Genomic DNA, 20,925 nt, shown 5'->3' with positions numbered 1-20,925 from the left:
AAAAAGGAGTAGGCAAACCGTTTCGTGCAAACAAATGGAATGTTTTAGATATAGACTTTATTGCGCGTTATGTTTTAATTAATTTTAAACCTCATTTATGTTAAATAATAGTAATTTTGACCCAACTACGTCTGTGACACATGTACTAGTAGCAGCACAACTAAAATGCGGGGTATAAGCTTGGCAAAATAAAGTGTACTCACATTGGCGTGGTTCTCGACGAGGCACAGGAACACGACGTCCTCCCGCAGCAGCCGGACGGCGCCGTGCAGCGGCTGCGGCGTCTTGCTCTTCAACATGCGGTACAGCAGGGCGGACGACATGTGCGCGAAGTCTTCCCCTGGCGAATTAATTGTAATGTTGAATTAGGTTCAGACTAAGGTAAAATATCGGTTAGTTGTTTAAAAGTTGTGTTTATTTTCTAATGGTGGTAGCTCATTAGAAAATCACAACAATTTTCATTAAAATATAAATATATTTAATATCAAGTTGTCCTAAAGATATGGACATACAATGAGGCAGGATGATGACCATTTATGAATAAAATAATGAGTGACCTCTTTTATGTTAAAAGGGAAAAAGTACCAACCACTTATAATTTGGCTTGAAACCATAAAAACTGGCCAAGTACGAGACGGACTCGCGCACGAAGGGTTCCGTACCATTACGCAAAAAAATCACGTTTGTTGTATGGGAGTCTTCATGAGATACAGCCTGGTGACAGACAGACAAACAGACAGGACGGAGTCTTAGTGATAAGGCCCCGTTTTTTCCCTTTCAGTATGAAACCCTAAAAAATGATATGCAGAAGAAATACAACAGAAGAGACAACCCACAGCCATGTGATGTGGCACAGGGTTGCTAGCAGGGCTCACCCCAAATAGAAAGTGACAACAGCCAGGAAAAAGAAGAAAGAGGAAGATAAATTTATTCTAAAGGTAAAAAAATTACCTGTGAGATCATCCCAGTGAGCAGAAATAAGTCCGGAACAATGTTCTTTGAGAGCCGATGCCCCAATCTCATCAGCAGCCGAGTAAAACTTTACACAAGTCCTGTAATAAAAAAACAATGCTAATTTCAATTATTATTTTTAATCTTTCGACTAATCAAAATATAACCCGCATGTCTAAGGTTGTCCTTATTTCGTCTTTCAATGTAGCTGTGTAATGCTTCAATGTGGCATTTATTTGTGTGATGATGACAGATATTTGTTCCTGAGTCTTGGGTGTTTTCTATATATATATTTATGTATTTATCTATATACATTTATGTATATTGTCGCCTGATACCCATAGCAAAAGCTTTGCTTAGTTTGGGGCTAGGTTGATCTGTGTAAGATTATCCCCATATATTTATTTATTTATTTAATATGCAAGCAGGCAGTTATGACATCTGATATGACCTGTATCCAGTATTCATAAAGATAGTAATAATAATATTTATTTATTATAGTGTCAATGCCAGAAGACCTACCTGTACTATTATACTTGATGTGGCCAATGATGATCCCTGTGACAGTTCTTTTTTTTTTATACCACGTCGGTGGCAACCAAACATACGGCCCGCCTGATGGTATGCAGTCACCGTACCCTATGGACACCTGCAACTCCAGAGGTGTTACATGCGCGTTGCCAACCCTTTAAAAAGCGTCCGCAGAAGAAATTCCCCTTAAACTGTACAGTGCGTGATCATTTAGGCTCTAGGGTATGAACACCCTGCCGACAGCGAGCGGTGCGGTGATAGACAGTGGCCTTTGGCATCATGTCAAACAATACTTCAGAGCACAGCCCATTGGTCAAGCAGTAGAACACGCATAAGGAGGCAAAGTCTCTCCTTAGACTTAAAGGTTCAATGCTGCTTGTGAGTTTGGGATCATCGACGATTCATACAGCGCGCCTTTGAACTGAGTCGAATGGTACAAGCTGGCATCCAGGTGCTCCTGCCCAAAGGTGACAGCAGTACTCCATGTGGGGTCTGACTTGCGATTTATATAGTAGCAGTCTTTTTAGGGTTCCGTAGCCAAATGGCAAAAAACGGAACCCTTATAGATTCGTCATGTCCGTCTGTCTGTCCGATTCTGTCACAGCCACTTTTTTCCGAAACTATAAAAGCTATACTGTTCAAACTTGGTAAGTAGATGTATTCTATGATATACATTGCCATGCAAACTTCCACCGAAAATTGGTTCGAACGAGATCTAGTAAGTAGTTTTTTTTTAATACGTCATAAAAAATTTAAAAAAAAAATTTTTTCATCAAACCCATACGTGTGGGGTATCTAAGGATAGGTCTTCAAAAATGATATTTAGGTTTCTAATATCATTTTTTTCTAAACTGAATAGTTTGCGCGAGAGACACTTCCAAAGTGAAAAAAAGTGTGTCCCCCCCCCCCCTGTAACTTCTAAAATAACGGAATGAAAAATCTAAAAAAAATATATGATATACATTACCATGCAAACTTCCAACGAAAATTGGTTTGAACCAGATCTAGTAAGTAGTTTTTTTAATACGTCATAAATGGTACGGAACCCTTCATGGGCGAGTCCGACTCGCACTTGGCCACTTTTGTGTTTGGAGTAACTGTCAATGTCAAATGTTTTGAACTTTTTTTGGTACTTTAACAATATTTTTTCTTTAGAAATGCAACAATTAAGTCATAAAAATACAGTAAAAATCTATTACCTACTTCAATTATTTCTTAAATGAAATCTATCCAAAAGTGAATTTGAGGAACTGTCATACGGACCATCATTGCCATCAGTGGCCACATCAAGTATAGTTCTTCTTTGGTATGATTATAACAGTCAATGATTAATATTGATGGATGATTTATGTTTCATTAAAAACTTACCAATGTAAGTATGAATAAAAGGACTCAGATTTTTCTATTAGAGTAAAACCAAGATAAGTAGGCAGCAATTTTGATAGTCCCAGACAGTGTATGGGTTATATTAAACATCAAACTTCTATGAAATTATAATGTTTACTTGAAACTTGCACCATCTGGGCTATCAAAATCGCTGCCGACTTATCTTGGTCTGACTCTACGTTTTTATTTGAGTTAAAATTAAGAACATTGATAAAAAAATTAAGTTGTTTAAAAATCCTTACCTGACTCCAACACTGGCTATAAGGGCCTGCTCACACTTTCCCACTAAACCATTGAGCTTGAAGTTGGCTGCGGACTTCATGAGCTGAAGTGCAAACATGTCGCCCCGGGTCAGGTCCACTACATCTGTGTAAAGCCATTTGAGCAGCGCTGCACCAACATCGTCAGGGAGCACTGACCAGTCTGGAAATGTATTATCATTGATAAGTCATAGTCAGAACTGATACATTTAAGACACAAGGCCATAAAATGATATATTTTGTGTTTTTATGATGTTAACATAGACTGAGTTGATAGAAGTGGTTAAACCACACTGAAAATGCAAATACTCAAATTACATTATCATATCATTTATATAATAGATTAAAGACAACAATGTACAAATTAATAATTTTATTTATTGTCATACACTATTAGGCGGGTCCACACTGAACGAACGGGTTGATGATTCTCCGACAATTATTTCGCCGAATATCGTTTCGCAGAGTGATTTATTTGTAGATGTAACTTTTGGTCGACTGACGTTACGCAGACTCTTTGTTTACATACAGTTCAGTTCGCTTCTGTGTTAATTTTCAGAACTATTATTGTACGATTTTCATTTGGCAGAGTAATCTTTTCGTTTGAAGAATGTTTAGTCGAATAACGTATCACATGTTATATTCGGGTACCTAATGATTCTCCGAAAATTAATTCGCAGACAACGATTCGCCGAATATCGTTTCGCAGTGATTCATTTGTAGAAGTAACTTTTGGTCGACTAACGTTACGCAGACTCTTGGTTCACATACAGTTCAGTTCGCTTCTGTATAAATTAGCAGAACTATTATTGGACGATTTTCATTTGGCAGAGTAATCTTTTAGTTTAAGGAATGTTTAGTCAATTAACGTTTTACGAAAAGCTCGGCCAATGGTCATATGTATCGTATGGACTGACGTTTATCTGACATGGCTATTTGTACGTTACATAGAAATGGCCATACATTTGACGTGCCCCTCCCCCGCAAAAATCGGCAGACTGTTTTGTACAGAAAATTACAGTCAAGGCGTCTCCAGTTTTTAAATCTTCCAAGGCACAAACAGCATCACTCTTAACTGTCCACCGGTTGACCTTATGCTATGCCTTTTGTAATAAGGTCCACCAATGGACAGTAAACAGTGTGGGCCATGGTACCTACAAGATCCAAGATAATAAAAACCTATATTGCATTAGGTACCATGCCTTGCTCCGAAAACATAAAACTCAAAAATGCGTGTTTTCCTAGAGATACGACCTAGCTGGATCGATTTTTCGCCCCCCGAAAACCTCCATATAGCAAATCTCAATGAAGTCGATAGAGGCGATCAGACCCCAAAATATATAAATGTATGTATTGAAGAATTGCTCATTTAAAGGTATAAGATTTTATGGTCATTTGACTCATTTGTGTTAATAGAAATAAGTGCATAATTAAATGTATCAAAACCATGTTTATCAGACTCAAACTAAAAGTTGTTGTGTATGTTAGTCATGTCCTAGTCTAGCCATAAATAAGAGGGAAGTTTTGCTAATCAATATTGATGCCATATGATCATTTGACTATTGTGTTTCGACCAATAGTTTCTGAGGTAATTGTGACAGTTACTAAATAATTATTCTACGAAAAGTAAATATGCATATCAATGTTTTGCGTTCTGCGTATTGACTACTACTCATACAATCAAACTATTATGCATATTGGCATTCTTCCAATCATTACTTGGCCAAAGAAGCAGTCTGCGAATCTGCTAAGAAAACCAAATGTATTAGATTTTCTTTGCCGAATGTTAAACCAGTCGAGACTAAAATACTTTTGAATAATAAATGCTTAGAGATGGTAGATAAAGCACTGTTTCTTGGTTTAACATTGGACAAAAATCTACAATGGAGTCTTCATATAAGAATGCTAGCTAACAAATTAAGCTCAGCCACTACGCTGTTAGGAGAATCAGGCAATTGACCAATGTTGAGACAGCTCACCTTGTCTATTATAGTTATTTTGGTTTGGGACAAAGCAGCTGACATACAGACTATATTTGTCTTACAAAAGAGAGCCATTCACTCTATATATAACTTAAGAGCACATGAATCATTAAGAGAACTTTTCAACGAAATTAATATTTTAACTGTAGCTTCCCAATACATCCATGATAGTATTATTTATGTTGTTAAGAATCTAGACTCCTTCACTAAGAATTCAGATGTCCAAAACTATAACACTAGAAATAAAAATAAGCTTTCTAAACTTTCGAAACTTTCTTCGTGTCCGCAAAGTACAAAAGTCATTCATTGGACAATGCATTCATTTTTATAACAAGTTAACTGGCGATGCTTTAAGTACCCTTGCCAGCTCTTATAAATAAATAAAATCTTTATCTTTAATCAAAAATCAATAGGACACCTGAGCGAGCATATGCGCGAGCCAGTTTCTTCACGCACAATACGACCAGTGTAGACGTGCCTCGGCGCGCTCGGGCGAGGAAAACGCACTTCTTCACTGGCTGTATTGTGTGTGAAGAAATTGCATGCTCGCTCTGTGTGGACCCGGGTATTTTCTACAAATAGCAGCATGAAAATAGTAATGAATAAGCTTTGGAAATGTTACAAACAATTAAACAAACTCACCCAACTCCTCCAGGTTCTTTAATGCTTCTTCATTCCAATCATCAGATCGGGCACACAAGACAAACTTATGACCCGGCATAGACTTGCTCTGTAACTTTATTTGTATATCGGAATAGGTTTCTCTGCCGTAGAGTGTCGCTACGGTCATGAGCAGCCGCGCGACGAAACTCGTTTCGCTCAAGTCACCGGCCGATGCGGCCGCAAGTGTATACTTGCGCTCCACCTCTGCACAGTGACTCTGCAGCTTACTGTACTCCTCCTTCAGCAGCGCCAAGTGCTGCTGAAGCTTCGTCACCTCGCTGGACGCTGCGCAAACAAACATAGTCGCAGTTACAGTTACTTGCTACACCGCCCACCATTGCAAAACAACTATCAAACTTCGACTTAGATGACTCTCGATTTTGTTGAAAGCTACTCACCCATGACGAGGCTTTGTTGACGCTTATCTCCGCAGGAAGCGTACTACACTTTTTACTATATTTCTTTATCAATATAAAAAAGATTAAACGTTAATTGGAAATTGACAAATTGACAATTACCAAAGCAAAAAGTCGAATGTCAAAAACGCTATAATGTTAATCCATTTTACGTTGATCTTTGTTAAAGAAAACATAAGGTAAATAATACAAAAATCAGTTGTTGAATCACTAGCAGACCTAGCAGTGCCATAAATCTATCTAAGTATATTGATTAAAACATGTTAAATAAAAAAAAAATGTAGGATTGAGTAATTATTCCAAGTTTATTTGTCTAACTAATGAATCGTATGTCGCGCGTAACGGAAACATACTCTTTTCTTTTTATTATATGTTGACCCTAACACCTAGATTTTTTATCCGGAAAATTAGATTTTAAATAAGTTTTAATAATTATTATTGTCTTTACACATGAAAAACCGAAATTAATGCGAAAATTACAGTGCGAAATAGTATTTAGTCTCCCAGGGAATCAGAATCAACACTTCAAACTTTTTATCATTCATGGGGGTTAATGTTCCTGTTACTCGATAGATGTCGCCGATTCTCCAAAAATATTCAGATAACCTTCAAGTGATTTTGTCAATTGAATTGATAACAAGTTCAGAGTACGGCCTAGCCTCCTGAAAGTCCAAGTTGCCGTCTTCAGTACTTACTTCAAAATGAATTCTGTAAATAGGATTTTAAGTTTGGGTTCTGCAATTCCGAAGAATGCAAGGTATTATCCGCTATTGCCCATGTCAAGTGGCCCGGTTTATATTTGGAACATCTGTGTATAGTGAAAGTTATTTTTGTAGATTGATCAGTACCAGTGGAGCAAAACTAAATGCTGAAGATGGCTGGCTGTCCAAGCTGTTGGTGCGGAAGATAGAGCCTACGAAGGAGTCTCACAGTCGCATGCTAAGTGACAAGGAGATTGTATATGCGCTTCATACGCACAACATTAGACCGGACAGTGTAGATAAATATTTGAAGAACTAGTACGTATGCCCCGCCTATCTTACATAAGTAAAAATAGTATATTGGCCGTTAGCAACAAAGAAATAGTGCTGTTATGCAACATTCTACAAATAGAACATACTTAATATATTATTAGATCAGCAGCTAGATAACGCGCTAAATTGTTTACCATTATGTTATCAATAGATCCTTGACCTTTACGGTTCCATATCACATAGCTACACCATGTAGATGCCATGTAGCCATAAAACAATTACAGCTAAATGTGTTTGTTAAATCAAATGTTTTAATTTGTAGTCATTTGTTTCTGTATGCAAACAAATACAAACATGAAAGTGTTTTATTTTGACAGTATGTTTTGACAAGAATTTTTTATTAATTAATTTAGTTGATAAATGTGCTGGCACTTTGAAAGATCCTCTAATTTGAAAAAAAAATAATGCTCTGCAAAAACTAATTTGTGTACAAATTGATAACTGTTTTTAACACCTTTGCTGCAACAATAAGTGTAACTTGTAATTAACAACACTTTCCATGGGGTCTTTTGACCCCCTACCGCAGTACTTTTCCAGGCATAGTACAATTTGTAGTCCACATACGCGTCAATAGAATTTGTACCTTAGCAATCCGTCTTAAGGTTCAAATTAGATTTGACTTTTGGGAAATGTGACTTGTCTTCAAATGTATTGTCAAAGCTGGATTAATTGAAATATATTTGGATTTTTTAGGAAAGCCTTTTAAATTCAATTCAATTCATTTATTTAATCATGTAACATGACTCATACAATTTGTTAGTTTACAGTACAATATTACATTGATTGGTGTGGCCTGGTAAAGGGGTTAATTAGTGATTTTATAATTCATAGTTGTTGAATAATCTCAAATTTGTATTTTAGCAAAACTTCATCAGAGTTTGTCCACTCTCACAAGGAAGACCTGGGATGCGAGTTGGTAGGATCATGGACAGTGTCAGTCGGAGACATGGACCAGGCGCTGCACCTCTGGCGTTACACTGGAGGGTTCGAGAAGATAGACAAAGCAAAGACTTTATTCAAGGAGTCCCCTGTAAGTGAATATGGTTTGTAAGAAGTTCTGTTTAAAGCACTCCACTCTACCAGCAGTGTATATTAAAAAATTACTCTAACATTTTTTAGCCAAGTAATAGGTAGTAGACCGAAAATAAGTATTATGCATAGCATTCATAAGTAACATTAATGGAATGCTGCTAAAGATCTCAGAAGATTGAGTTAAGATTTGATATTGACTATTTATTGTACAGTCAGCTGCAGAGAAAAGTGACCCTGCTTTGAAGTTTGTATCCAAAGGTGCTAAGCGAATAGTATTGCTGACTGTACATGGAAACACTCTTACCTGATTGTTGGTGGTCCTTCTAACCTTGCAATAAGGCAGTTCCACAATCAATAAAAAAAATAATGTAACTTGCTTTTCATTTGCTCAGGAATACTCGGCTCTGGAAAAAGAACGTGGTGGCTACGTCCGCTCGAGGCACTTGCAGTACTTGCTCGCCTTCAGCTTCTGGCCCTCAGGAGAGCCTCGCGAGCCTAGCAACATCTATGAAATACGGTCCTACAGGTGCGTAAATAAAAAATAGTTTTTTCCATACATGGAGTGCTATTATACACTATAATTATTTTTTTTAACCCTTTGAACTCTTTACGTCATGAACAAAAACGTCACTTCCACGCCATAGTCACGGGCGCAAGCGACCTAATGTAGTAAACCTTACTTGAAAGTGTGAAGCTTGGACAGTGTACGCCATAAACACTTGTACGTGTTTTTGGCGCTGTGGGCACGACTGTATCCGACGCCTCTAGGTGTCCTTGGCACTCTTAGCAACCTACTTAGCGCTTAAGTTATAAATTAGAACTGAGAGAAGACACTTGTCTTTACTTTGATAAATCAGTGATTTGCTAACAGACTATATCTAGCCAGTGTAAATGTTACTTACTTTATTATATCAATATGTGTGGTCACGGTCAGACTAACAGAAGTAGCTTAGCAGACCATACGGTGTCATGGCTACCACCAGTTTGACACACGAATAATGTGCATAGAAAGTAAGTTACGCAGATGTTAGCAAATATGTGTTGCTTAACTTCAAGCGCTGATAAATCCATTCCACCCTCATGAAATATCTACCCTATTACCTTATCTTAATACCAAAATCGCATAATCTGACATGTATTTATCTGAGTTTGAAGTTAACCCTTTGAACACTTTCTCTCTCGCATCAAAATGTGGCATACACGCCAACATCTCAACTAGTGAGAAACGAATTTCAACCTTATCTGTCAACAGTAAAATTGCTTTGACAGTGTCTGCCATGACCCCTTTAGTGGTCATTGGCGTGGTCGGCACGACAGCACACGACCACTTTAGTGGCTCTTGGCGTTCAAAGGGTTAAACGACTCATATGTCAGTTTGACAAGCAGACAGGCTGCTAAGCCAGTCGTGGTTAAGGAGGCTACTGAACTGAACTTTATCATAAAGAAAATAAGAGTGTGCTTAAATTTAAACACATGGCCTCCTAAGTCACTTATGTTGCCGAGTGTACCGCTAAAATATTTTTGCGGTCGGGCTTATACACACAACTAATTTATGTTTTTGTTAACAGCTTGAAGCCAGGCACCATGATCGAGTGGGGCAACAACTGGGCTCGCGGGCTGTCCTACAGGCGCGCGCAGAACGAGGCCTTCGCTGGATACTTCTCACAGATCGGCAGGCTTTACAATGTTCATCATATTTGGTGTAAGTAACGTAAAAGGGAGTTCAATAGAAAAGATAAATAATATAAAGAATATACCTTAATTTCTTCGTAATCTCGCACTCTTTGTGAACAACCATGATTTTATCAACAGGTTATATATATGATACCGTAAGATTGTGCACCCGTTAGTTTATAATCTAACGTAGGTTAGGTTAGCTAACTACCGTCAGTTTATAATGTAACTAGCGAGATTATAAACTGACGAGTGTTTACAATTTTACGGTGACATATATACTTAAAACTTTTATTTATATCAATTACTAGTAAAAATATATGTTAATTATTAACATATGTGTTGCTATGTTATTTGAAATGCTAACAAAATCTGTCATATTTATTTACATTATTTGTCTTTTTGAACTCTATTGAACTCTACTTTAGAGGTAGACTATTTCAAAATTTATGTTATTATAACATAAATTTTTAAAATTAATAGAAAAAATTTGGCTAAGTGAGTAAACCATAATAACATTCTGCAAGACACTTATGTATGAAATAAGGTTTTAAAGAATTAGCCATGGTCTTTATTTATTTAGTTAGTCGGCACAGCCGGCAATTAGTAACGGTTTGTTGATTGTATTTACAACTTCAGAATATAATTATTTGTCTTGATAAGTAGTTTATACCGATGTTAAGACCAATACGAGTAATACACACGCGGAAAGAACCTAAACGTGTAACATACACACGTACGTGTCAGTTAGTACAGTCAGCAACAAAGAGTCGATAGGCGGTACCACACAAAACGATTTGTGTAGACGTGCCTCGGGCGAAGCATACGCACTCGCGGCCGCAATGCCTCGAGCGAGGCATGTCTCCCCAGACCGAGCTGCCTCGCGCGGCAATTTCCTCGCGAGGCGGCTCGTTCTGTGTGGATCTAATAACGGCCAAACCGGCCAAATACACGCCTTTGTTAGATGTCATGGGAACAAGTTTAAGGATATTTGTTACTTCGGCTATCACAAACTATGCCATGCTAGTTTAAAACCTACAGTCCATCCACGCTCCATTAACAAGGATGTAACCACTCCTCAGGCTACAAGGACCTGCAGGCGCGGCGCGAGACGCGCGACCGCACGTGGCGCAACCCGGGCTGGGACGAGTGCGTGGCCTACACCGTGCCGCTCATCCGCGAGATGCACTGCCGCATCCTCGAGCCCACGGAGTTCTCGCCCACCCAGTAATGCCCTACCACCACAGATTTACGAACATGCCACCTGCACACCCCACTAACCGGGGGGTAACCGGTTTAACCTGGAGTTACCATCGTTACCAGTACAATTTGATACTGGGTTAACGGTTTAAACGGTTAAGCCCGAATTAGTGGGATGGTGCCAGTGGCGCTAAGAAGATTAAAAACATTGGAGTTTGTACGTAAAATTAACATTTGAGGCACGGAAATATGACGTTAATTATGTATTAGAAAAAAAGGAACTGGATGGCGCTGTTCGGCATTATTTACATTAGCCGTGAAAGTCGAAGCATTCACTCTAAAGATAGAGGAAAGTGACATAGGTTAATAAACTCAGCCCTAACATTTATTTCTAAATGCAACCTCCATTGTTATTACAAGCTTCTTGGTATACTATGTAGAACGTTAGGCATAACTACAAATGATTAGTTAACTGGAGTCTGGTATCGTTACAAACAACTGAATCAATAGGCGGGTCCACACAGAGCGAGCATACGCGCGAGGCAATTTCCTAGCGCACACTACGGCCAGTGTAGACTCCTCGAGGCGGCGCGTGCGATTACCTCGCCCGAGCGCTTGCTCTGTGTGGACCCTATTCAGAAGAATTAAGAGCATACACTCCCAGAGCCACCTAGCTATAATACTGACCATAATTCTGCATTAGTTCCGTTGTATGTCGTAGCAATTTTATAGTAGATTTGTATTACAGTTCAAAATTCAAGATCATTAAACATATCAGAACTAAAAAATTATCCAAGTCGACACTTTTTGCGTTCGAAAAAGCATTTCAAGGCATTTTTTCTCTGGCAAAAATAGCAGTCGTCTTCGAGAATATATTTACATATGTTTTTAAATCTCTGGATGTTTACCAACAGCTATTTTGATATACTTTGTAGTTTACCGTCTTACTAATACATATAAGTGACATCAAATGTTGTAAACAAGTGATAGTTCTTAACAAATTTGCAAACGAATATGAATTGATGCCTTTTTGGAGCCTAAACTTGTTATTTCCATTTTCCTTATGCATTTGAAACTAAACGAACCGAGCGTGGCTAGTCCTAAGGATTCTGTTGTAAATACTCGACCGATTTTGATCCTATTTTTATAACAAAATACACACAAATACCTTACTACTTCTACAATATCTAAGTTTATCAATTAACGCAATTGCTCCAACTATAGTTCTAATGCTGTTCCATTCTGTGTAAATAATAAATATTTTTAACACCGTACTGACGGAAAGATCCTGCAGTTATAATGAAATTATGAGTCAGGAATGCAGTTTGCATTTTATTTTTATAAGATATACAGATTACGTTTAAGTGCAATTACTTGTTACTGTAAATGAAATCCTTGCTCTTTATTTACTCTAAGCACAATTACTTTTATTAGATAATAGACGCAAACCTTTTTTTTTTTGTATGTTTATCTTTAGCCATTATGTAAAATATTATTAAACGTCTTTTGACGAACCCATTGTTGTTTTCTATACATTTTTTTTGCAGATACGTCGAAGAAAAGGAATAAAAATAAGTACACAATTTAATTTCTTTCTATTATTTTTTATTTTTAGTTTGATTTTTTTCATTAATAAGATTATATTACAATATAATAATAATTATAATGATAATAATTATTAAAACTACAAGTCGATTGTGTTATTTAAATATATAACAAAAAATAAAATGAAATCAACAACGGCCGGCGCCGGCCGCGGCCGCGCCGCCTTGTCTCACCTATCTGTCAAATATTGCTAACTACCTATCGGTGATAAGATAAACGACTATACAATGGTAAAATAAAAATAAAAAAACATTTTGTTACAATGTACATAATATTACGTGATCGCTACCTACGAGTTTGGTACTTCTATATCGTAATATTTAGTAATTTGTTGAAAGTCGTGAGGGTTGAAGGATGATAAACATCTAATTTGAGAACAGCTAAGGGTGGGAGGTTGAACAGGAAAGAGCCTACGCGACTATACTCACGCCTTCCGCCGATGCACCAAGAATTTCGCGACTCACATTTGTCATGTAAATAAATATGTAATAATAAATTGTGTGTCAATCGAGTATAAAAGGTCCTTGTCGCATGGCACTCCAGCTGAGCACTAACAGCGAGCCACTACGTCCCTATCTGCCGGTCTATCGGTCCAAAGCGAAAATACAGCTTCTTACAGTTCAATTCCGGTGTGCTTCGGTTTCAAATGTGTTAACGACGTTAGTCGCGTCCTACAACGACCTAGCATCCTTAAATATATCACGAATGGAAACTGTTAAGCAGAGGTCGAAAGTGGCTGTGGATTGATTGGCTATTCACTTCTGCTATGTTTTAATTTAAACGACGAATTTTGACGTGACTAAATGATATCCGTCCGGAGTCCGGAACCCATCTCGAATTACATTTCGCCCATGCCGGCCTTATTCTTATGTACAGTCAGGATGACGAGTGGAGTAAGGCTGTGTCTAGAGATTATTGTCATTTACTTGGTCAGTTCAGGAGGGGAGGATAGGTTTTTAAAGTGCTTTAGGGTGCCCAACGCCATACCTAATAATTACTCGATCCACAAGTTACGGCGTTGTGCACTGAAATTTGATAAAATTATTGCAAGTCTTTTTCAAACATTTTACGAATTAAATATCTATTTCGCTTAGGTCGTGAATTACATTTTCTAATTAACCTTCCATAAAATAATACAAGTGGTTCACGCCATTATGTGATGTTTACAAGTGACGTGGGAAGAAAATAAAACGAGATACATTTAAATTATCATAAACTAAATTTGGATGTTTATGACTAAAATCGGCGTTAAATTAATTATATCAATCGTCTATACATACATGACTGGTAAGCTTAGTTGACAATACAATAGTTATTAGGACACTAAATAAAGAAAATAGCACTAGAGCGGGCCGCTCGGCCCGTCGCCTCCACAATAATGTACACACACGCGCACCTTACAAAAGTAACCAACTATGTATAATAGTTACACATATATTATTGTTCTCTATATACAAACGCCGAGCCCTCTGCCACTACGGTAAGGCAAACGCGTGCTTGCGCAGTACAAACGTCGTATAAATACTTTATTATATTTACAAACTCGATCGGCAGTCGGTTACACTATTCTTTGCTGAGCACCTGCGTTTTTGTAACGTTTTAATAAAGCATTAAACAATTAAAATCTAATAAAGCGAACACGATGCCAGTCGCACCGTCACAAAGATCCCTAAATATATAACTAACTCAGGCAAAAGCATATCAGTTCAATCGTTAAAGAATTTAACTTACAATAAATTACATGCACAAATTGTTCCTAAAGTAAAAACTAATGATATGAATATTATAATTTTGACTATCTAATGTTTGTTTGTTGTGTTGTATAGTGTTTCCGTTCGTTGGCTCGGGCGGGGCTCGGGTGGCCTACGTCTTCTAATAATGCCATGGCTACACTTCAAGCGTAGCTTTCAATCAGCGCAACGACTCTCCGACTACAAACTTTACCTTACAATATTATTTCACATGATCACGGTATTTTTCGAAGTTTTCTTACTCTTACTCTTCACAGAGTAATAAGATTCAAAAATTACCTCAACCACTAGGTAAACTTAGTAAACTACGTATCATACATTACAAGTAGATCAGGAGTACTAAGTTTTTAGTTTAATCATGCCCTCTACTAGGCCGGGCTCCGTTGATCTGACGCATTTAAAAATATTGCTTTTTATAGATGGACGGCCTAATCGTATCCTAGTAAAATTGATTTTAAGAAAACAGTATTAATTTTCTTACGACTAAGAGATCGTTTATAGGTATATTCCGAATGGTTTTATTCACAAAACACCCGAGTCGCCTGCGAAGGTCAATATCACATCGTACATGTATCACTGGACCTCGCTTCGTCTAATGAACAGTCGCGACACCGCGCCGGGAGACCAACGGACCCGCCCTACTGCATAAATGTCTAATATAAAAGCGTTTCATTCTCACACGACTGCATAATTTAAATATCAGCTCTGTCGGCACTCGTCACACACCGCGGCCCCGGCGAGAGGTAAGCGTACACCACTGATGTACACGCTAACTTTACAGTATTAGAAACGGAATAAACCTGTAATATTACATATGCTATCAACTAGTGTTAGAATAAACGGATTGTCCTATTGAGCCGGAGCCGCGTCGTCGCAGTTATTAAGATATAATTATTTAATTATGGAGTGCATAAACTTAAATAATGTAGAATAGGAAATGCCCTCCCGAACCACCTTTGTAGACTACGAATACTGCGGTACAATTGGAAGACATAACAAAAAACATCATAATCACAAACAAAGCGTGGGCAACGTTGCCAAATAACAGCGTAACAATTTGGAATCGCCATTTTTAAACGTAGACATTATCATTTCCATACTCATTTCTAGGGAGGGCAGGACAGTCTCAGTAATTAAATGGGGAGATGAATCTAGTATGCTCTTGCCAAAAGCATATACGCGAAACGTTCAGCAAACATTAGAACAGGCTTTCTGCCGATTCGATTAACTCGTACTACGACCGCCAATAAAACTAGAAATAATAATTATTTGTCACTTCGCTAATACTAACTGTCCGACGACAGGAGAATTTGGCAAAGAAAGTGTCGGTGCACATCAGACGTACAAAAATCCTTACAAAATGTGATATTTTCCATGAACTCGCACGTTTGATACGCGCCGCCACAAATATAATGGCAACAAGATACCTCATTTGCTTCTGGCAAAAGCATGTGTGCGGGTGGGGTGGGGTGGGGCGGGTGCAGTTAGAGCGAGCCGGCGGGGAAGGAGGCAGAGGAGTTGGAGTGTGCGAGCGAGAGCATGGAGCCCGACAGCGACTGCTCCTCGTCGCCGAACCCGTCCCGGCTGCTCTCCGCGATCGCCATTGCGCTGTGGACAAACAGTATGCTTTATTGCATTCACATGCATACGAGACCCAGTATTTAGGAGTTAGGCAGATTTTTTTCGGCTCGGACCTTACTCTGTTAAATAAAAGCAGTTTTCGCAGTGCGAACTTCTGCTGCTGGTAAAAACGTCGTAAAACCAATTTTACAATCCTATTTATATGGTTCAAATTCATGAAACAGCTCGTTCGGAGATAACACGTTTAATCTCAAAAAAAAAAATGACCTGCGGTTTTGACACCCGCTGTGCTTCGGATAAGCTACATGAATTTAAACCTCAATACTATCACGATAGTTGCTTATCAACGACACGGTTGCTTTGGCACGCGCCTAAGAACGCTCTGCATAAAGAAACAAAGGCTTTGTTAAACAATTAGGACCCGAGCCGAAAAAATCATTTTATAAGATTCATATTATAACTGGTTATATGTACGAGTCTGATTTAACTGCACCTGATACACTTTCAAATAATTTCTGTGGCTCTTTGGATATTTCAGAAACTCCTCGATGCCAGAACTTTTAAAATGTCAAAAAGTCGCACGTAGTTACGTTTTTATATATTTTACAGTATATATGGTGCTACTTTTTCGCACTAGTGCGTAAATTAGCACTTTATATAACTATCGAAAATTTAAAGGGTCATATGTACTGTAAAACGTTGTACGATACATGTGCGAATAGGTAATTCGCAACTCGTGTCGATTTAAAACACTCCCTTCGGTCGTGTTTTAATTTATCGTCACTCGTTACGAATTTTCTATTTTTCGCACTTGTATCGTAAATAACTATTGTATGAAACCGTGTGTGGCTAATAGAAAAAGTCGATTCCTGGTGAATGCAATCGAGCAGTGGTCACCTGAAGCCGAGGCGAGCGGACTCGTTGTCGAAGTGGTCGAGCTCCCGCTCGTGGCGCTCGTGCAGCATGCGCGTGCGCTCGGCGCGCTCCGCCAGGAACTGCGCGCTCTCCATCTCCATCTGACAAACAACATTGTACCATATGTAGGGATTGCAATCCGGTCCGGCGGATCCGGTAATCCGGCCGGATCCGACACTTTTCAAGAGCTTTCGGATCCGGTAAAAATCACCGGATCCGGACCGGATCCGGTAAAATAAAAAGAAACGCCTAAATACAGCACGCGCTGTGCGTTTTAAATGAAGAAAAAGCGACGGATGAGAGGTATGAAGTTGAATAGAACAAAAAACGAATAAAGAAGTTTAAATTTAGTGAGATAAAATTATATTTATTATGACGATAAATGGGAACAGGAGAGAATTTCTTCTTCTTTCATGTTGGTGGCATGATATGACGATTACATAAATACTGTAATAGAAGGAAAAATTAAAGGATGGAGATCCAATGGAAGGCATTTGTAATTTATTCTAGAGAGAAGGTTAATGTTATGTCATAATGTTGTGATAGGAGATTAAAACTAAACAAATGAACAGGATTAAATCGCCGGTACTCAACCGACTTGAGTTGTGCTCATCAATATGTGTGAATAAATATATGATAATATTGATCATCTTTAGTTTACTCCGATTATATATATGATAAAATATAGATTCTTTTCTATTCAAATTTAAGAGAGAATCTTTTGTCTTCACAATCATACAATTTTATGCAATTTCCTTCATCTTCGTACGTACGTGCTACTCTACGTCTAGCCACTTATTTATTTGATCCATGTAACTTTTCTTACGGAGTCCCTTTCCGCATTGGTTTTAATCCTACACTCTATTATTTTTGCACGAGATCGCCGTGTCGTGTTTCGTTCCCTATAATTTACCCTTCTATCCCTAAAAATCATTTTTTTAATCATACATTCTACTACTTTCTCGCACAAAAAAATGAGAGCAAGATAATATTGGAGCGCATTTAATATAATTTTAGTTAAAAGTAAAATATCTTCTTTTGTTACTAGAATGGATTTCAACGTTACAAAGAATTTAATCAAAGAACAGTTACGAAAACTTGTCCTTTCAAGGAGTTCCATTCCTCACCCCACATCCCATCATCAGGCTTTAGAAACTAATCTAATTCATAATTATAATCGAAAATTTGAGTACTTGTGAATGGTTAAATTTAATAAAAAACCGATTTCATATTTTGTTTTTAAAGTAATATTGACATTGTAACACTTTTTACTCCTTAGTTCTATTTTACTGTTAAGAAGTTATTTATTAACTTCAAATTATAGATTTAGGAATACGTATTACGCAAAAAACTAGAAAAATATGTCATTTAATTAACTTTAATGTCCCTATACCAATCCGGATCCGGTCCGGCCGGCTCATGGCCAAAATCCGGCCGGATCCGGCCGGATTGAAAATCAATCCGGTTTGCAATCCCTAATTATATGCGCTGACTAGTAAAGTGGAAAACGCTTAAATATCGAACATGTCGAGATAGTCGCATCACAGGGCGCAAAAACAATACAATAGACCTGCAAACAGCTAAATTCGTATGGCAGAGGTTCTCAAACTTTTTCGGTGACGGAACCCTTTTGAAAAGTGAAATACTTGACGGGATCCCAAATTAAATTGTCACTGTGGACCAGGCACGTAGAAAAGCTAGTTCTTTTTTCCTGATACAAGTATTCTCGCGTAGCCCGTTCTGGTGGGGCTCCGCGGAGCACACTGAGAATCGGGATAAGTTACGATCAATGGTAAGTGTTTAGCTGTGTTGCACTGTCGGGCCACACGTATTGGAAGGTTCCATACCTTCATACGATATGAAGCAGCAGGCAGTGTATATTCTTGGCACTTACCTTCTGCTCCAGCAGCGCACGGCGCACGGCGACGCGCTCCTCGAGCTCGCGGCGCTCGCGGTTGCGCTGCGCCTCGGCCTGCATCTTGCTCTTGCTCTGGTACGCCGTCAGCATGTCCAGCTCGTGCTCCAGCTGCATCTTCAGCTGCTCGCACTCCATCTGACACGAATACCAAAAACATTACTAATCGTTCTAACGCGCGATGCGCCCGACCTCGACTGCTTTGACGGCTCTTAGCCGGTTGCATCAAACTGTCGGTCATCGCTCAAACTTACACTAGATTTTAATTCTATATTTTATGATATTTTGTAATTCACTGCTGTGGCTATCAGTCGCTGCGACCGGCCTTAAGTGTTCTGCTGCCTGACACTGACAGACCGACGATTCTTAGTACAGTAATAAAATAAAATAAATAAAATAGAAACCATTTTAGAAACACTGATGAGAATTCTATTACTGAACTAAGACGATGCACGTTGACAATCGGCACTGCTCACTCGCGCCGATCTTTCGGGGCAAACGTGTAGTGTGGAGCATACTCCACACTACAAACGCAAATTTGAACTACTAATATAACATAGGTATAAATTTCGCTAATCATTACTAAATGACGAAATCCTCACCATCTGGCTCTCGTCGAGCCGCACCGTCTGCTTCTGCAGCATCTCGCTGATGCTCTGATCGTACTGTTCGCCCAGCAGTACTAGCTTACGCCGTTTCTCGTCCTTCAGCGACTTTATCACTTCTTTTTGTTGTTCCTGAAAATACGAAACAAAACCCATTTAACGCCATACTATTTTTTTATTTGTAATAAAAGTATCTAAGTAACACATTACAATCAAACAATAAAATACCCAGATGTTCGTCATTCTTTTGCAGCATTCTTGTGTTAGATTCTGACCAAGCTACGGACTTTATACAGGTGTCGTCAAAAACGTCTATTTTATGAAACAATAACGTTTACAATGACACTGCCACGCTTTGCTCTGTCAAAGTCTGTACAAAGACTACCCACCTGTGCACTGTGTGCACTTGAAGAATAAAAAGTCCGTGTCCAACTCAATAGTAGGTAGTGAATAATGAAATGACAAGCGTCACACGACAGTAAACTTTGTGTCAATGTTAAAAAGATTAAATCTAAAAAAAAAAATACAGTCAGCATCAAAAGTAGCGGATCAAACAAGGTTTCAAAAGTATCTACCATTCTGTAACAGCTTAAAAGTTGATGGTTCTATATGTAGAACAATTTAGACTGTAAAAGATATACTTTTGAAAGTAAATTTTATTTGGAAAAGTTATCCGGAATATCAGATACTTTTGGCGCGTTGTTTCATCCGCTACTATTAATGCTGACTGTACATACCTTGGCTGTCATTTGTAAAATCTGCGCCTTGAGGGCCTTGTACTGGCGCGTCTGAATCTTGCACGTCTCTCGAAACTGTTTACGAATCTGCATCTCTTTTTGCTGGTGAAACAAAAAATGGTATTTACTATATCTCCGTTTGAAAGGTCATATGTAGTATATGCTACTGTGTTGCAAATTGATCGAAAATAGACTTGCTTAAAATTTGGTGCATACAAGAGCCAAAATACTTTTTAATGCCTAAAAACTTGTTCCTTTTCAAATTGAAATCAATTTCTAACGCAAAAATTTCAGGTAACTTATGAGAAAATTACACTTATTTTACAATTAACTTACAATGTAATTAATAACATAACATTGAATAAGATTCTTAATTTTTCCTTAATTCAATAGCTTTACTGTAGGTAACTCTGTTATTATTACCACTGCGTTACCATTTTGCCTCAAAGATTCATTAGCATAATTTATGAAATGAAATAAAATACAGTCATATTTATGTAAAATATTTGGACTCAAAAAGTTTCTTGTTGTTTACCATTAACCAATGACTTTCCTGGATTTTTTTCTAAAATAAGATTTTAGTATAGTAACATAGTTGTTGTTGGAACATCCCATGTTTAAATATCGGCATAGTTATCGCGAAAACTTCGCTGCAGCGATGATAGACTTTTATAGATATTATAAATA

The 20,925-nt window shown here is 38.0% G+C and overlaps 3 protein-coding genes across 9 annotated transcripts in view; 1 reads left to right on the top strand and 2 right to left on the bottom strand.

Annotated features, from left to right (window-relative positions):
- LOC133529348 (rabankyrin-5) overlaps positions 1-6,311 on the bottom strand; it is a 69,411-nt gene extending 63,100 nt beyond the window's left edge. The window contains exons 1-5 of one of the 2 annotated variants that reach the window (XM_061867045.1): positions 6,172-6,311; positions 5,753-6,058; positions 3,111-3,291; positions 952-1,052; positions 204-340 (exon numbers count right to left, since the gene is read on the bottom strand). In XM_061867045.1, the coding sequence (XP_061723029.1) occupies positions 204-340; positions 952-1,052; positions 3,111-3,291; positions 5,753-6,058; positions 6,172-6,175 (729 nt within the window). In that variant the 5' untranslated portion in view covers positions 6,176-6,311. Of the gene's footprint in view, positions 1-203; positions 341-951; positions 1,053-3,110; positions 3,292-5,752; positions 6,075-6,171 lie in introns of those variants that run through there. The other variant, XM_061867044.1, reaches the window with a different exon arrangement.
- A 423-nt stretch (positions 6,312-6,734) lies between these two features.
- LOC133529351 (protein NipSnap) lies at positions 6,735-12,643 on the top strand. The gene is made up of 6 exons (XM_061867054.1): positions 6,735-6,946; positions 7,026-7,208; positions 8,085-8,253; positions 8,648-8,781; positions 9,824-9,957; positions 11,012-12,643. Exons 1-6 carry the CDS (start codon positions 6,891-6,893, stop codon positions 11,158-11,160), a joined length of 825 nt encoding a protein of 274 aa, XP_061723038.1. The 5' UTR covers positions 6,735-6,890; the 3' UTR covers positions 11,161-12,643.
- Positions 12,644-12,712: 69 nt separating this feature from the next.
- Positions 12,713-20,925, bottom strand: part of LOC133529349 (serine/threonine-protein kinase Tao) — a 30,363-nt gene continuing 22,150 nt past the window's right edge. For all 6 annotated transcript variants that reach the window (XM_061867047.1, XM_061867051.1, XM_061867049.1 and 3 more), the window contains 5 exons: positions 20,239-20,340; positions 19,499-19,633; positions 18,876-19,034; positions 16,964-17,082; positions 12,713-16,093 (listed from right to left, as the gene is read on the bottom strand). In XM_061867047.1, coding sequence (XP_061723031.1) covers positions 15,970-16,093; positions 16,964-17,082; positions 18,876-19,034; positions 19,499-19,633; positions 20,239-20,340 — 639 coding nt within the window. In that variant the 3' untranslated portion in view covers positions 12,713-15,969. The remainder of the gene's footprint in view (positions 16,094-16,963; positions 17,083-18,875; positions 19,035-19,498; positions 19,634-20,238; positions 20,341-20,925) is intronic.

This window comes from Cydia pomonella, chromosome 20 (genome assembly GCF_033807575.1).
Source record: "Cydia pomonella isolate Wapato2018A chromosome 20, ilCydPomo1, whole genome shotgun sequence".
NCBI classification, from domain to species: Eukaryota; Metazoa; Arthropoda; class Insecta; order Lepidoptera; family Tortricidae; genus Cydia; species Cydia pomonella.
Note: the sequence above shows the minus strand (reverse complement) of the source record. Positions and strands in the feature narration are given on the sequence as shown.

Coding starts and splice junctions, on each gene's coding strand:
- LOC133529351 (XM_061867054.1), top strand. CDS start 6,891: ATGAATTCTGTAAATAGGATTTTAAGTTTGGGTTCTGCAATTCCGAAG. Junction 8,254..8,647: donor CTTTATTCAAGGAGTCCCCT/GTAAGTGAATAT, acceptor TCATTTGCTCAG/GAATACTCGGCTCTGGAAAA. Junction 8,782..9,823: donor TATGAAATACGGTCCTACAG/GTGCGTAAATAA, acceptor TTTTGTTAACAG/CTTGAAGCCAGGCACCATGA.